At 45.0% G+C, this 17,844-nt stretch overlaps 1 protein-coding gene and 1 pseudogene across 2 annotated transcripts in view; both read right to left on the minus strand.

Moving 5' to 3' along the window:
* Positions 1-199: 199 nt before the first annotated feature.
* On the minus strand, positions 200-2,485 carry LOC148094723 (uncharacterized; annotated as a pseudogene).
* Positions 2,486-6,219: 3,734 nt separating this feature from the next.
* Positions 6,220-17,844, minus strand: part of smg1 (SMG1 nonsense mediated mRNA decay associated PI3K related kinase) — a 61,400-nt gene continuing 49,775 nt past the window's right edge. For both annotated transcript variants that reach the window (XM_087837353.1, XM_087837352.1), the window contains exons 51-64: positions 17,554-17,765; positions 17,305-17,461; positions 16,519-16,708; positions 14,871-15,151; positions 13,127-13,336; positions 12,756-12,893; positions 10,833-10,985; positions 10,568-10,747; positions 8,881-9,108; positions 8,565-8,776; positions 8,361-8,461; positions 8,077-8,250; positions 7,733-7,839; positions 6,220-7,449 (exon numbers count right to left, since the gene is read on the minus strand). In XM_087837353.1, the coding sequence (XP_087693479.1) occupies positions 7,372-7,449; positions 7,733-7,839; positions 8,077-8,250; positions 8,361-8,461; positions 8,565-8,776; positions 8,881-9,108; positions 10,568-10,747; positions 10,833-10,985; positions 12,756-12,893; positions 13,127-13,336; positions 14,871-15,151; positions 16,519-16,708; positions 17,305-17,461; positions 17,554-17,765 (2,421 nt within the window). In that variant the 3' untranslated portion in view covers positions 6,220-7,371. The remainder of the gene's footprint in view (positions 7,450-7,732; positions 7,840-8,076; positions 8,251-8,360; positions 8,462-8,564; positions 8,777-8,880; positions 9,109-10,567; positions 10,748-10,832; positions 10,986-12,755; positions 12,894-13,126; positions 13,337-14,870; positions 15,152-16,518; positions 16,709-17,304; positions 17,462-17,553; positions 17,766-17,844) is intronic.

The following is a 17,844-nucleotide window of genomic DNA, read 5'->3' on the forward strand; positions in this document are numbered from 1 at the left end:
TTTTCTCATGATAGTCTTTCTGGTTTAGAAAAACGGTGCACATACCCTTGCCTGTCATTGTGATGTGAGTGCCTTCCTCTCCTCCATGTTGATGTTGGATGCTGGGGGCTTTGCATTGCTGAGACAGGCCGAAACTTTTGTTGCTCTGCTTCCACTTCTGCAATATTGTTGCAGTTTCTGAGGCTGTGATCAGCTCCGATCAGATTTGTCTCTGCGTCACAGCAACATTCAACCCTTTAGCAAGGATGTTTTTCTCTGCTTGGGTGAGCTGTCTGTCAGACAAATTCTTCACCCACCACATCCATGGTGTGGCATCCTTCTCTCTTCTGGCCGCTGAGGACACTCGCCGTGGTTTACGCTACATGCAGAGGAACAGAATCAACTTTGGGGGATTAAATGATGCTTGTACTACTGAAAATCACTTTATCCTTAAAAACCACGTAAACAGACATGAAGAAGAATGTGTTTGTAACACTAACATTCAGTAAAAAGGACTAAATGTTACAGTCCCTGATAATGCATTGCTTTAGATGGAGAGACTCTTGAGGGATGGCTGTTATGAGGAAAACTTTGCCAGCAGCACACATCGTTATGTGCCTCAACCTTCGGTCTTTTACCCAGGCTAATCTGCCCTTTTCCCTCCTTGGTTAGGTTTAGGGATTACAGATCTGATCTAGATTAGCGCCCGATCTGGCTTCCCACACTTCCCGACCAGATTGGGCTGTTCGCTCTACCTTCCCACTTTCAGCCAGAAAAGGGAAGAAGAGCAGAGGGGAGTAGAGCGGAATATTTCTTTTCTCTCGCAGTTAGCTGACTGCCTTAGTTGCCCAAGTGATGTCAGCCCTTTTTAACCATCGCCAGTGACTGGTCCTCTGATCCCAATCTCTCTAAGCAGCTTTGCTGTTGTACCGGCAACAAAGCCCCTGCACCCCACTTCCGCCGGGCGCACCTTGATCTTCCAGCCTCTGTCCTCTGCCTCAGCTGCCAAGTTGGCATACCGCAGCTCCTTGCGCTCAAACACTTCCTCAATGGCTTCCTCCCATGGTACCGTCAGCTCAATGATGTATGCAAGTTTTGGGGAGTTAGACCAAAGGACGAGGTCTGGTCGTAGAGTTGTTGTTATGATATCTGTGGGAAAAATTAGCCTCTGATCCAAGTTCACCTGCATCTGCCAATCCCTGGCAACCTTCAGCGGGCCCAGGTCTGGGGTTGAGGGGCTCGTCCTCGGCTTGTCTCCTTCCCGGGCAAATGTTGATGAAAACTGACGGTCCTCTTGGTTCGTGAAAGCACTCAACTTTCTTGGCTAGACACCTGAGAACCTGGTTGTGTCTCCATGTGTATCTGCCCTGAGTAAGGCTAGTCCTACAACCAAGATGTGCTTGAGTGTTGCTGGGACTGTACACAGGGGGCAGGATGGGTCCTTTCCAAACCACAGCTGCAGATTTATTGGGGAAGGTAGCACATCGTATGTCACGCGGCTGATGAAACTTAGTCTATTAGACTCCAAGCCCCAGATTCCATGAGAGTTTCCTCTTTTCCACACTCTCCCAATTCATCCAGTGACCCTGCTTGGCCAGCGCTCTGGCATGTCTGGCTGTTTCCTCCTGTCAACGCACCTCCTCCACCAACATTTTTCGACATTCGGTTACAGATGCCTGTTGCCACCGAGGTGTTACTGCACCAAGACCAAATCCACCTCCGCCCTGTTGGACGTGACCCACCACGTCACAATGCCGAAGAGCAGATTTGGCCTGTAGCACAGATGTGGCTGGGGTCCACTTCCTCCCCGTTGCTAGTGTGGGAGCAGTGCCTCCCACTATGGGGTCCCGGGAGTCCGTGAGTGACATCTCAAGCCTCACTTGTGCACATTCAAACTCCTCTACCAGGCTAGAGAAAGGCAATGACAGTATCCCGTCGCTGTAGAGTCCAATGCTGCTGAGGCACTTGGGAAGTCTGAGCCACTTCTTAACGTAGGAGCTCACTAGCCTCTCTAGTCGATTGGCACGATTGAGTGAGACCTCGTACATTGTCAACGGCCACAGTAGTCTGGGTAATAACCCAAACTGGAAGCACCAGAGCTTCAGTTTCCCTGGGAGTGCAGTGTTGTTAATCCGCTTGAGGTCATCAGCCAAGTTCTGCCTTAATTGTTCTAGTTGCCACGTATCATTGAGGTCTGCATTATACCACCGTCCCAGGCTCTTTATGGGCTTCTCTAAGACTGTTGGAATTGGTTCTCCACTGATATAGAATTGCTTGGCTGTCAGCTTTCCTTTTATGATGGAGATGCTGCGAGATTTACTTGGCTTAAACGCCATCCTTGCCCATTGTTTTCCAGGAGCTTCTGTAGGAATCGCCTAGTACAAGGTTTTGTTGTTGTAATGATGGTCATGTCATCCATGTAGGCTCTAATGGGAGGAAGACGAAGCCCACTCTTGAGTCTCTCACCTCCCACTACCCACTGAGATGCCCGCATGGCCAACTCCATTGCCAATGATAAATGCCTCTTCAACAAAAAGGCCTTTAACAAAGTTTTATGGGCTGTTGTAGAAAAGGGTCCTTGTCCGTTCTTTCTTCTTACGTTGTCGTCTGAGGTGTTCGGCTCTTTGCAGCTTAGTAAGTTGTTGCTTTATTTCCTCCTGCAGGGCAGTGAGTCCCTCCCTTTCTGTCTCATAGGCCCTCCTCCACTGTTGCCTCAGTTGTCTTCTCTCTTTCACTAATCTACCACTTTCCCGCTGTCTCCTAGACTTTAACTGGTTTAAATGGCCTTTAAACCAGTAACCTCTGAGAACTGTTTCTGCTATTAAAACAGTTTGTTTTGATAACCCTGAACTCTGATTGCACCGTCAGAGAAAGCTCATTTTACTCCACACACATTTGGAAAATCACAGTTTGAACATAAAATCCCAGAATAATTAGTATTTGAGATTGCTGCAGCAACAACATTACAGAAAAATATCTTTTTATGTTGCTGTGTTTTCATTTGAAAATATAAAATGTTAAAGTTTTTTATGTAAAACATAAAAACAACAAAAACTTAAGACGTTAAAGATGTCCTGATGAAATCTGAGAATGTCTCAATTCATCGGTGTTTCCATCTGAGAGTCTACAGGACACGGGTTAACTTTGACCACACTAACGTCTAGTTTAAGGTGAGAGAAGTAAATGCATCACAGAAGCTAAAAGGAGCTGCTAATAAGACCCATGAGATGGTTCACATCATCTAACAAGACTTCAGCAGAACCTGGAACATTAAAGTTCACTTCTGTGTGATGATTGTACTTTTATTACCTGAGCTAATGTGGATGCTGTAAAATCAGCCGGGCTGAACAAGTACACATTTGGACAAACTGTGCTTTAACTTCACATGTTGTGAAGTCATAAACTCCTTGATATGTTGACATCATGTCAGTAATGCACACAGACGTATGTTGGAAGGGTGAGCTTAACAGTTAAGATACAGTCAGTTTGTACACACTGTGTCATAGATAATAAAGGTGTGATAATAAATAAAACCATAAATCAAGTCATTTGATTTATTCTAAATTGGAAAATTATTTTCCAATTTATTTAATTTCCACCATTTTTGCGACTGTTTCTCTTCCAGGTGACTGTTGTTGTAAATGAAACTGGATTCAAACTTCTGCTGTGTCCTCTGATGGGCAGTGTGCAGTCACACAAAACAACTTAAATGTCCCCATAACCATGACTGGAGTTTGGAAATGTAAAGGACATCATACTGTAACTACTACTGTAAAATCAGTGCTGTGACTGATCACAACCTGATTCCAAACAGTCTAACGTCAACATTCCTGGAAACGAGATCACAGGATGGCAACAAAACACACTTTAAAATGAGATCCACCCTAACAAAGAGTAAGTGCACCGATGTAAGAACAAGCATCACTGCTGAGGAGTTTGTTTTACAGACAGACTCCGAGCTGCTCGTCTCCTCTCGGCATTTTCTTATTTAACCGTTGGTGACTTGGAACCTCAAAGTTTAGCAACAAAACACTTTGTTTCCTCTTCCCATCAAACATTTCTTTCAGTCATATCGCGCCATCAGCCAGAGGGGCCGATGGCGCGATATGGCAGCCTCGCTTCTGTCAGTCTGCAGGGCAGCTGTGGCTACAACCGTAGCTGCCTCCACCAGTGTGTGGATGTGAGTGAATGAACAGTGTCATTGTAAAGCGCTATATAAATGCAATCCATTATTATTATCTGTGTTTATCAGTGACTAATCTTTATTCAATAACCACAAAGTACACAAATACAAGAGTAAATATTTTATTTTGCTTTATTGGTGGATCAGGGAGGAGTCCCAGCTCAGAGTCAGATGTCACTTTACCCACACCGGCTGCTGTGCGACCCTCTCGGGGATCCTCACTCTGGTACGATCCTCTACATGAGGTGGAGCGTTTATAATTCGGACTTTAATCCAGAAAAGGAAAATCAATTCAAACAAACAAATAAAACGAGTTAAAGCCTTCCAGCGGGGCATGCAGCCTCCAGCTCCATCCTGTTACAAACGCACTGGTTTAATTAAGAATCATAATATTGGAAATGTTTCCAAAATAATTATATTGGAATAATAATTGTAAAGAAGGCCCAACAGCGCCTCCAATTTCTGAGAATCCTCAGAAAATGGACCTGAAGGAGCTTCTGATCATCTTCTACTGCTGCTCCACTGACAGTGTGCTCCACCTGTGGATGGTGCTCCCGCTGCAGCATCCTACGGGACCGTCCACACCCAGGACATCGGGTGTTTAAGCTGCTGCCGTCTGGCAGGATGTTCAGGCTGCTGAGGTCACGGACAAACAGACTGAAGGACGGCTTTTACATCAGGGTAACAGCCCTGATCAATGCAAACAGCTGATTGAACACCTCCCTGGACTTTACTATTATTGTTATTGCCCACACAATAATAATGTGCAATAAACAGAATAGATAGAATGGATAAAAGTAGAATGGGAGGCAGAGCCTTCAGTTTTCAGGCCCCTCTTCTGTGGAACCAGCTTCCAGTTTGGATTCAGGAGACAGACACTATCTCTACTTTTAAGATTAGGCTTCAAACTTTCCTTTTTGCTAAAGCATATAGTTAGGGCTGGACCAGGTGACCCTGAATCCTCCCTTAGTTATGCTGCAATAGACGTAGGCTGCCGGGGATTCCCATGATGCATTGGGTTTTTCCTTTCCAGTCACCTTTCTCACTCACTATGTGTTAACAGACCTCTCTGTATTGAATCATATCTGTTATTAACCTCTGTCTCTCTTCCACAGCATGTCTTTATCCTGTCTTCCTTCTCTCACCCCAACCAATCACAGCAGATGGCCCCGCCCCTCCCTGAGCCTGGTTCTGCTGGAGGTTTCTTCCTGTTAAAAGGGAGTTTTTCCTTCCCACTGTCGCCAAAGTGCTTGCTCATAGGGGGTCATATGATTGTTGGGTTTTTCTCTGTATCTATGAAGCGCCTTGAGGCGACTTTTGTTGTGATTTGGCGCTATATAAATAAAACTGAATTGAAACAATCACTCATTTATTTATTTATTTATTGAGTCATTTCATTTTTTTTTTTTACTCGTACCTTTCTTGCGCTTAAAAAAGTCCGCTTCAAGTTACTGTGTTGTGCCGACGTGGGACAGTTTCCAATTTCGTTGTCTTATTGTACCACGAACGACTGCAATGACAACAACGAGCATCGTATCCTAATAACCTTTTACTGTGGTTTAACACATTTTCCATAAGAACCTTTCAAAAAGTTTACTTTTTGACAAAAAAGTAAACTGTGTCTTAAAGTGACAACAGTACGACATTATGATTTATTATTCCATCGTTTTAATTTCTGTTTCAAACATCTGATTCTTGCCATATTTTTATGATCCAATTTTGGGGTTATATCAGACTTTTATGATATTCATAAAAATGAGGACTCATTAACTTTTATTACTTCCTTTAATACTGACTAAGTCATTATTCATTTGACAGGGGGCCATAAATCACTGGTTTTGACATAAGAAGTCTAATATCACCGTCTCGCCTGGATGAGCTTCAGAAGAGCTCAAGAAATTCAGATGCAACAAACAGATCCGACCTGACTGTACAAAATCAGCAGCTTTAGTCGACCCCTCTGGTTGAAGACTGATCTGTGTCGTAGGTACGTTAGCATCCCTACTTAGTTGAGCTGGGCGAGGATGGTCATTTCCAGCAGACCCCTGGACCCCAGTTTGAACCGTCACAGAAAACACCACACCTCTCTGTTCCACGTTTATTTGGCATCCAACAAAATCCAATAAAAGCTTTAAGAATTAACATGTTTCACCATCACCAAAAACAACATTTCTCCCAATAAAAATGTAAAACTAGAAGGTCCAAAATCATAAAAAGCAAGCGTTACGGCTCGGGGTGTAAGTACATGATGCAAGCAGCTCGAGACAGGCAAGTTGGAAAAAGGCAGAAATCTAATCCTACTGATAGTAAAGCACAACACAGATTAAAGATCCACACTGAAGAAACTCAAGCAGAGGTTTTCCCTTCAGCTGACTCACAGCCACCTGAAACGAACACGACGGTGTTTCAGCTGGAACCACAAAAAACAGAAAAGACCTCCTGAGAAAACAATTCTACTTCATCTTTTATTCGGTGAAATCTAACAGCACTTCAGAGTCACGTTTGTTCTTTTTAACAACCAAAGCCAAGTTTGATTATTACGTTTCCACCGTGCTTGCAGTTGGACTGAAATCGAGTCTTTTAAACCCCCGTTTCACTCCGTCCTCCCTCACAGTGTTACCCACTGGCTGCTCAGGATGATAATGCCAAAAGTTGAGAGAAAACGCGTAGCCGTGTAAGCCGTCTAACCGTCCGCCGAGCTTCAGCCACAGTAAAGTCCCAGCCGGTGTGTCAGCTGCGTGCTCCGGAGGAAAACAGCTCGCCTCTCGCTTCATCTCGCCCTCTGCTGGGCTCTGACGGCCACAAAAAGATGCAGTGATGTTTATAGGTACAACTTGACAGTCAGCTATGTAGGTGAGAGAGGGAAGGTGTTTTCAAGTTGAGGGTGAGGTGGCTTTTGCCTTCCTTCCCTCCTTCCTCTCCTGGTGCCACCATGCCCACTCAGACCCCAAAAAGGAAGGCCGGTCAGCAGGCGCACCAAGTGCCGTGTTAGCCCAATCACCCATTGTTGGGGGGAGTGTGGTTGCAGCAATGCTACGAGGTTGCTGCCCCAGTTTGGGTACCCAGGGGTGTGGGAGGGTGGACTAAGCATCCACGTCCCAGATTCTTCCCCTAGAGTGGCCTGGTGCTGCTGTTTTGACACCCAAGTCCCGCTGGACTCTGGTGGATCTCCAAGCCTTCGCTGGACCAGACATGAAGCAGCAGAGCGTTCACACCCATGCAGTCCAGCCCTCATACAGCTGGGCCAAGTTATCCATGTTGGTAGCCTCCTTGATAACAAAGTCCACCTGCAACCAAACCAGATGTGGTCAGTTTTAAACACAGACAACGTTACGATATCTGACCTGACATGACGATCATAATCTGCTCTGATCTTTGCTGTGCTCAGACTCATGCAGACGCTGCTGCTGCTGCTGCATTAAAAGGCGTCAGAGATCTGATGAATCCACGTGACTCACAGCAGCTACTTCACCCTGTGTCTGCACGTTTCGTTTGTTTTAAACAACCTCTTCATCCTGTCACGACTTCGACGTCCCTATTTCTCCTGGTGGTTACAAAATGATGTGCTACCTGCTCGGAGACACTCATCCTCCGGTTGGGGTCGATGTCTCGGCCCTCCAGTTTGGCTTTCACTCTCTTCCACACGCTGACCGCGTAGGAGTTCCTCTCTTGGACCGCTGCAACAGAACAGAGTGTTCAGATGACGTCTCTAATGTTCATGTTTGTTCTGCACAGGAACCTGTGCAGACACTGGGATACAATTTCATTTGCTAAAGGTAGGCATGCACCAAGCCTACAACTCCTGCTGAACTGTACTGAGCCTGTAATCCTCACTCTGACCTCAGCTGCATACATATTACAGATTTGAGAAACCTGCTGGAGTTCCCAAAGACTGTGAGGAGAGTGAAGAGTACCTCGTCCTGTTTTGGGGTCTCGTACAGCCCTCTTGGGGCTGGAGTTGAGACCTTTGCTGCTCACTAGAGTACTGGGCGGGGTATCGGTCGGGGTCCCCAGGTTGCGTGGGAGAGCCTTGCGTGCATTCTGGGACATCGAGTCTGGCTGGGTCTTCACGCCACTGCATCTGACAGCTGAATGAAAAACACAACAATGTGTGTGCGTGCCACATGTTCACTCGACAGGACGCACACTGACACCAGTGAAAACACAAAAAGCATGCTACAACACCGGGAGGCCGTACCTGCTGCAAAGCTCGACTGTGCTGCAGAAACAGGACTGGAGCACTCGGCGTCTCTGTCGGTCACCAGTGGGGAGGCGAAGCCCACCAGGCCGTTATAGACGCTGTTGGAATAAACGGATGCGTGCATTAATAACGATGATTAATAATAATTAATACGATTTTTATGTGAAAATTAAAAAGATCAGTCAGTGTGTGACCTCTGACCTCTGGCTCTGTGAGTGCAGCTCCTTCAGAGTACTGGGGATTTCTTCCAGTAGCTCGAGCTGCTCCTGGCTCAGGTGCTGCCCACTGGCCTGGACAACAGTGAACAGCACTAACTGGATGTTGTCTTGCCAAGCTTTGTACTCCAACAGGAAGTGACGCACGCTGCCCTCGTATGTCACCTCTTCACCGTCCGCCAGCGCCGCCTCCTCATCCTGTACGACACAAGAACAGTGACGACTGCAGGTTCACAGCAGGATGCAGCAACGTGCAACACATAATAGTGGTGAAAGCAGCTGTGTGTGTGCCTCAGGTGTACCTTGGCCATGGCCCTCAGCAGGTGCTTGACGTCAGCTAAATGGCGGTTGTGATTAGAGAGAATCGTTTTGATCGAGTCCACCAGCAGCTGCAGTGTTTCTCCACAGGTCTCCAGCTGCTGCTCACGTTCCTCCTGGTTCCTCTGCTCCATGTTTAGCTCCTCCTCCAGCTGCCTCTGGGCACAGCTCAGCCACTCCACACTGCCTATAGGCAGGTCGAGCACTGGACTCTGCAGCCATGGAAAGCACATCGCTGTCTTATCAAGTTTCTCCAAACTCACTCAAAACATGTTTCAAAGAAATGCAGCTGAGAGCAAAGAAGGATGTAAACATGTTTCATACAAACATCTGTTAGACTGTGAAGATGAACGGTGAATGCAAACATTTAGTTTCAGTAGGAACTCCAAGCGTTACATGTCAAAAGCGGTTGATGGTTAATGTTTCGCTAGCACCTGTAAAGTCTGGTTGTCCAGACACCGACAGGAGAAAACTGACCCTCGCTCTGACCTCAGTAAAGTAAGACCTACCATAGAACCAAGTCCGCCAGAGCTTATATTATATGTTTACATGCTGTGGAGCCATTTTTGGGAGCATTTCAAGTTGCTATACATCAATACAACCATTACAGCCTAAATTTTAATAATATGTCTGCATTAAGTGCATAGTAATTACATAAATTGCAAAAAAGTGCAATAAACTACAAAAAAATTGAAAATCGTTTTTGCTTTTTTAACATATATTTCTAGTTAGAGAAATTTAAGAGGCTTATCCCTCAAAACTGTAAATACAAAAAAGTTGCACAAAATAGTTTCCCACCACAGGAAATTTATTTTGAGTGTCTTCATAGTTTTATTTTTGAAATACACCAATTTTTATATACTGCAGGAAAAACGAAAATAAATATCATTGTGCAAATTTGCAAAAAAGCAGCATATGCATCAAAATAAACTATTTCCAGCAGTGCAATATGAGTCCTAAGCATCCCAGAAACCACACAGAAAGTCATAAAGTCAAACATAACTTTTAAAAACACCAGTATAGGCTCATGAGGCCCTGATGGTAAAAAAACTACATTTCCGCAAAAATGACGTCACTTCCGGTTTTGGGCAGGTCATGGCGGACATGCGATAGTTCGTGCTGATGGACGTAGGAAGTGTTACTAACAGCTGATCGGATCGGCAAAGCGTGTTTCTGGAATATTAAGTTTTTGTTACTGCAAGTGCTTTTTATGCAGTTTTTGCAAAGTTATATGTGGAAGGAAACTGTGACCGAGGACAAGCTGATGGCATAAGATGTAAGTACAACTCCTCCGGTTTCATATGCAAAAACAATTATTGCGCTAGCTCACGTGGTTGCAGAGCTACCAGGATTTAAAAATAGTTACGCAAAACAGAGCGTGCCCACTCCGACCGGTTTTAAAGGGTTAACTCAGCTGATTGTCTGACTGCATGCTGAGAGTTTTAATAAAAAAGTTTTAATAACTTCCTGAACTCGGTGTTTTTAAATGTATCATAGCCTGACAGACTAGCTTTAACATCCTACATGTGACAGCAGAGCATTATATGTGGAAATGTTATTAAAGATGAAGGACTAATTATTTAAATGTTATCAGTGCATGTGGTACAAAAACAAGGCTGCACCAGAAAAACTTTCTTGTTGACAGAAATGTAGGTCAAAGGTCAAACCAACCAGTCTGTGCAGGAGCTGGAGTTCCAGTGCAGACACCGTGCTGCTGAACTGGGCGGCGTACGAACACGTCTGCTGGCAGCGCTTCAGCAGCTCGAACAGGGCGGCGTCCATGCTGAGCGCCTCGGGGGATCGGGTCCGAAGGCCTTCAAAGTTGAGGATGGTGGAGCACAGGAATGTGACCTGGTGAGGACGAGGGGCAAAATTGGCATTTTGTCCAAATGTGGCGATCAGTGACAGCAGGAGGCGAACGCAGCAGCGGCTGTACCTGGCTGGTGCGCTGGTTGTCTCTGGCCACCATGGCGCGTCTCTCTCTGATGGTCATCTCAAAGTCCTGCAGGACAGGCGCCAGTGCTGGGTTGGCTCCGCCGGCCCACTTTAAACGCTGCTCGATGCTAGCCTCCAGCGACGCCAGCTTCTCCTGAAGACAACGTGAATCACAGGACAGGAAAACGTTTCATACAACTCACAACCCTGATGACGATACGCCGAAATATTATTACAAAGTCATCATGAAGCTCTGAGGAACACTTTGCACTTCATTGGTGCGACGCACATACTGAGGTGGACGCACATGATCACAGGATCGTTTCCATGGTAAAGACGGAAGAGAGGGTGGGTGCATGTGAGATACAGACTGGTTTCCCATTACAACACAGTGTGCATGCTTGTCGTCATAGCAATGCGACATGAACGCTACAACAAAGGGGGCGTCGCTTAAAATCAGGCTTCAAGCTTTCCTTTTTGCTAAAGTAGCATAAGTGAGCGTCTCACCAGACCCCCGCCTGCAGTCTGAATGACACCTGAGGCGGTAGCCCCTCCTGACACTGGTGTCACTTAGCCAGCCTGTAGGGGCGCTATGGTCCCCACAGTGACTCACATCTGATACTCAGAGAACCTGGGTTATATACATAACCTTAAGTTAGCTTGAAGGACTTTTGGTTCACCTGGCAACCCATCAGGCTTTTCCTGAATTTCACTGACATAACTTTCAGATAATGTTACTGAGCTGCTGCAGTTTAACTTTACTATGAGATGTTCCTGTAGTAGTTCTTATGTTAAATATACTAAAGTATGTTTAAAAATGTCATTCTCCTAAAGTGGCCAGAAACTAGGGCTGGGCGATATGGCCTAAAATTCATATCGCGATATAATTTGAAGCATGTGTGGTAACGATATATATCACGATATATTCTTTTCTTCTGTATAACGTATTTTTCACACTGTAAGGCTTATCCTTTAATTTTCTCAAAAATCGAGAGTGTGCCTTATGTATGAATTCTGGTTGTGTTTACTGACCTCGAACCGATTTTGGCAGAAATCTCTAAAAAAATGTTTTAGTACAACTTTGATAAGCTGCACTGCTTGATGGATTGTCAGAGCATTACGGCTGCTGTAGTGAGGAGCTTCACGGAGTAATCTGGGTCCTAAACTCCGTCAACTTCAGGTCCCAAAGTCAAACGAACACTGAGAGTTAAAAACGGCCTAAACTCTTTCATCTTTAATTAAATCATCAGTGTGATTGTTGTTTTAATGTTGTTGTTCAATGTGTTGCTGCTTTAAGTTTAACATCCATGAAAACAGGATTTATTAAATTTAACGGAGTTAGAAGTTAACAGGAAGTTAGCTCGCTAGCTTCCACCTAAACATGTTGTGCTACGTGATCGCTAGCGACACAGCTATGTTAGCATAAACACAGTGAAGCTGGAGGATGAACGCCAACTTTCTTCCACTCGATAAAAGTTAACGTGAGGGATTCTGGTGGTCAGGGACAAATGCAATCATAGCAGGATGCTATACACGGGCCAGACTTCAGTCAGGAGAACAACTGAGATCATTCATCCACAATACGAGGTTAGTCATTAATATACTGCAACAACATGGGAACAGAGCAGCTGCAGAGAATTCAACATTAATGAATCAATGTTACAGTTTTTGGCTTTCCCATATTTCAACAGTGCTTCATCTCTTTTCTGTGACTGTCGCCCGCCATAATTTGCAGATGATAATGGTTGTAGCCACTGCGATGCTTTCGACCACAACAGGCGCAGCTTGATGACATCATCAACATGCGCTATTGCGATAGAGCGATATAGTCAAAATCTCTATCGTTGGCCAAATTTATATCGTTTCTATCGCCCACCCCTACCAGAAACTCTTATGGTTTTGATCTGGATGAAGACAAACTCACCTGGATGGCAACAATGGCTGCTTCATCCTGACTCAGCTTGTACAGCTTCTTCTTCATGTTGCTGAGGATCACAGAACGAGGAGCAACGCTGACACTTAAAGGCTGATTGCTGGGACCCAGAACATCCTCGTGCTGCCACTGAAAGAAACAATAAAAACTGGTATATTTGGACAATCAATGGCATGAAGTTATGTGAGAGATGATCCACTGATTCTAATAAAGCTGACCAGAACTCGCCCCTTGCTTTGCAGCACTTTGCTTCACTGATCTTCAGCTTACAGGCGACTGGAAGTATTTTTTGTGATGTGAAGTGATCTTACACTATAATGCATCACAACTCCAGAAGCAGCACTACACACTGGTGCATGTACCTGGAACATCGCGATGTGCAGCTGGCTCCTCTGCAGGCTGGCCTTGGCAGCTTCCAGGTTGCTGTCCAGCCTCCTCAGCAGGTCAACTTTCTTCCACGCTGTGTCGTAGGACGACACCAGCACTGTGGCTCTGTTCAACAGCAGCTGGGAGACTCGCCCTGACGTCAGGCCCTGCTCCACCGCCTTCTTACAGAGCTCGTCCAGAGAAACCTTTGGACAAACACACACAGCAAAGGTTACTTTATGCTATTCTTTAGAGTCTTTGAAAACTGGAACAATAAATGTGTATCCACTTTGCATTTACACTAAAACATTCAACATTTCACACACACAAGGGTTTTTTGTAAATAAGGTTTTTCCACTTTTCCACGATGGAGCACGGTGAGGAGAATCTGGTGAAAAATGAAGAATTGTGGAAAAAGGTTGCAACATGAAAAATATTTGGAACAGGAGACATGAGTATGAGATCCAGAAAGGGCAACGACTGTCCGACAGTCTGGGGGAGGCTTTGAAAGAGCAGGTTATTAACTCAAACCACTGATTACTGCAGCTCTGCAGCTGAGACACTTATTTTTAAACAGGCTGAGTAAGGACCACCTGACCAAGACGGGCAGCAATGATCAACAGATCAACCAACCTGAACGAATGCAGCCAACAAGTGCTCAGCATTTCTAAAGACTCCTTATAGATAGTTGGAAAAATTCAATAATGAACTCTTTTTTTAACGTTGTCATTAGGGCTGCCACGATTACGTCAACTATCAAAATCATCGACGACTGATTTAATAGTCGACGCGTCGTTTGAAGCTTTGTAAGATCACAAAAGACGCAGGAATAAGTAGTAGGATTTAAGAGTGTAATAACGGACTGAAACAGAAGATGGCAGCACTGCATGTACAAGGATGCCAGCTGCCGTTAAACCCCGAAGAAGAAGAAGCTGTGTCCCAGAATTCATAGCGCAGCCCAGCTCAGTTTCCAACAATGGCGGCAGCTAGTTAGTTTTAATATTACTCTTATTATTCTTTCTGGGTCACAAAATAAACGTTTAACACATTTTCAGGCGAGAATGTAGCTGTGTAAACCTCAAATATCTGCTCAGTTTATCAAGACACCACATATTTTCAAAAGCGCTCCGACGTTTTCAGAGACGTCTGTTAGCCACTAGCTCGATAGCTAGCCGGGAGCTAGGCTAACTAGAGCCGTGAGAACACCGGACTCCCGGCTAATCGTTTTCCAACCCACCGCTGTCTTTCGCTACTCAGGTTAAACATGATATATAAGTCACTTAGATAACTTAAAATGTTATTGTTTGTTTTTTAGTATTTTATTTGTTCCTGAGTAAATCGGTTTGGCTGAGATTAAAGTTATAGTTTTTACACAGCTGAATAAACGTCAAGCAGACAGCTGATTATCAGAAGTGTGAGATGCTCGAGAATTTACTCCGGTGTCCTGTTATATTTTAGATAGCAAGGAGTTTATTAAACTTCACCGAAACAATCTGCAAATGTCATTAAATTTAATAAACTATCATCTTGTCTTTATTTTTAGTTAGCACATACCTTAAACACTTAAAGCTGTAAGCTAATGATAGTTATATAAGAGCAGATGCTGCTGGTGCAATAAGCTGTACGTTTTACTTCCAATGGATGATGATCTGATTAGTCGACTATCAAAATAATCGTTTGTGGCAGCCCTAGTTGACATGGAGAGCATGAAAAAGGTTGAAAAGAACACACAGATCATACCTTGCTCTCTGCACCAAAGTCTTTTGCTTCCACCTGAGCGACGATGTCCACACCAAGGGCAGAGAGGGTGCTGCAGAGGGCCAGGCTGAGGGCTTGGCTGGGCATACCCATCAGCATCTGCCGGACAAACTCGGCAGTGAAGGCCTTGATGGGACGAATCATCTGCTCCTCACTGACCACCGCTGCACCCGACCCAGTGCTGCTGGGCCGGCCGTACAGGGACTTCCCCAAACCAACGGGTCCATTTGTAGGTAACAGGTCCTCAGCGGGGGCGCAGGTACCTGCACAGATTGTCCCACAGTCATCAGACAATATCTGGTTATTTAAACCACGGAGCTCACAAATACCTCGGAAAGCTGTTTTCTCTCTCTCTCTGTGAAACACTGAGCGCAGCCTGACTCTGTCAAAGTGCAAACATCCAGAAACGCTTCATAGTGGAAGAAGAAAAGGCTGCAGATTATGGCTAAGTCAATATTTTAACAATGCTCAGCCCTCTGTAGTGTTCACGGTGCTTTTAATAAAGTGCAACAACATGATAAGTAGGGCCGGGTGTCGTCACTGATTTCTAGAATCGATTTGATTCACAATTTGATTTGATTCTGGGAAATTTCGCCTCAGACAGTCAGAAATATCATAATCAGTACATTTCCATATTTTTGTATCTATAAAAAGGAAGCTGACATTTGTGAGACTTTATCAAAGGTGTGAGTGTCACAGCAGAGGCCTTTGTGTCAAAGTAGCTGAAGATAAAACAGAAAAACATGAAGGAGATTTTCCTGTTCTGGATTTTATAAAAATATTCTGCAGTACATCAAAAACAAAAGAAAACCATTAATCAACATGTGAGCATTACGTGATGCTGCTGACGTGAAGCAGAGCAAAGTTACAGAGGTTTGATTAGAGACACAGCGTTTTGCAATTTTGCATAATTTTAAAAAGTTTACATTTGTTCAGTATTGAACAGCAGAAATGAGACTTTGTTTTCAGAAGTAAGTAAAAGGAAAAAAACAGCGGCAGACTGGTGCGAATAATGCAGAAAAAAGATTTTTAGACCGGAAACTGTTCTTGAAGTACAGAGAGAGAGAGAGAGAGAGCTGTGCATGAAGTGTGATTTTATCCTGGTGGAAGCAAAACAGTAAAAGTCAGAGTGAATTCATGACGATGTTTATGCTTCACATAAACATCGTTTATGTTTATATGGATCTTCTTTTGCTGGTTCAGTCAATATTGTTTGGAGAGAAATAAAAACCTGCAGCTTCTGAATCAGCGCAAAAAGGGCGTGAATACAAAGCTTGGACCGCCGACGCATCAGCATCAGTGAGCTGTCGGCTTTCAGCCCCGACCGTGTCCGTGCCGTCGGTGAGAAAGTCGACATCTCACTGATTCTGATCCGTCGGCGGCTCCGTGCTTTGTGTTTACATCTTTGTGCAGAATCTGCTCTCATTTACTGTTTTAGCTGTTTGGTGGTTGTTGACATTTTGTGAGGTTTAACCTGAGATTCTGGCGTTTCGGGCAAAATAAATTTATATTAAAAAATCGATTCAGGATTTTAATGAATCAATATCACGTTATCCAAGCCAGAATTGATCAAAAGCCAGCCCTAATGATAAGTTGATCCTCAGTCTGTGTGGGCGTGCAGAGCTCTTACCAGAAAGCGTCTGAGCGAACGAGGAACACAGCCTGAAGAAATCCCTGACGGTCTGCAGTCTCTTGATGAAGAACACTTCCTCCATCAGCTGACGTTGATTCAGGCTATCAAAGAAGTGGAGCTGCGTGGCTCGGGCCTCCCTCAGAACATCCACCTTTCTCCACAGGGGCGGCACCTCTAAAGAACTCAGCTAAGGATAAAGCAGAGTAATATTAGTCGCTCCAGGAAACAACAGAGTAAGAAACACAGACTAGTTCCTGAAGAGCAGCTTAGGGCTGGATCCTGCACGGTGTTTCCACCTGCTGTCAGAATACAGAGTGCATTGTTGTTTGCTGTGTTGGTACACAACCATGCCTGTGTAGTGTGTTAAGAATAACATGGAACCTGGAAGCTAATTATGGTGCAGAATTGATCTCAATATTTAAAATAAGAAGCTACAAAATGCAGCGTGAGTCATAAAAATATCACGTTACAGACGTGACGAGGATTTCTGATATTTAGATCTTTCACTGCATTGTTCTGCAGCCTCTAATCTCTTTGCAGTGGCAGTGCACGAGCGTACAGGTGTTGCTAATTGAGCAGGTGTGGATCAAGGCCTGCCTGAGGCGGCTTTCATAAAGGCTCACTAGTGTTTGTCTTAGTGGAACCAGCTATTTTAGCCAACTTGTTATGTGATTTAAAACAAAAGCTCTTCTCTGTGAAACTCTGGTATCTCCGTGTTTATGTCGCAGCTCTTGAGCCGGGTCATACATGCATTCACTGAATGTGCAGGAATGTGAGCTCTACCTTCTCAGTCAGCTGCCCAAAGGCCGTCTCCAGCTGAGTGAACATGCCATCAAAGGCAACCAACAGCATTTGACCTGCAGACATCTTGGGCGTGTCCTGGCCCTGTCCATCCATGCTGTGAGGCTGGATCAGTTCAGAGTACTGCACACGCAGCATTCTGACCAACAGACACACAGAACAAACGTTAAGCATGCAGGTCAGCAGTTAAACAGCACCGTGTCCGCTAAAAACGCACGACAGGAACTGCACCTGGTGATGTGGAGGCAGTGGTTGCGGCCGTTGTGGTCCAGGCCTGTGCCGGTTTGCAAACTATCGGCCAAACCTTGCAGGCCGAGACCGTCAGAGCTCTGATCTACCAGCTGCTCCAGCTCTGCCAACATGGACTCCAGAGTCGGCTCTCCTTTGATCATACATCGCAGAGCCTCTGGAAAGATGATCTGACGGAAATTGGTGTTCAGCTCCTGCAACAGAAAGACGACAGGCCAGAGCAATGTCAGCACAAACACTTCACGCAGCCTCAGCCTGCTCCTGCGGCTCCAC

Source organism: Neolamprologus brichardi, unplaced genomic scaffold, assembly GCF_056152115.1.
Source record: "Neolamprologus brichardi isolate AB-2024 unplaced genomic scaffold, ASM5615211v1 NODE_ptg000031l+_length_7269946_cov_1, whole genome shotgun sequence".
Taxonomy (NCBI): domain Eukaryota; kingdom Metazoa; phylum Chordata; class Actinopteri; order Cichliformes; family Cichlidae; genus Neolamprologus; species Neolamprologus brichardi.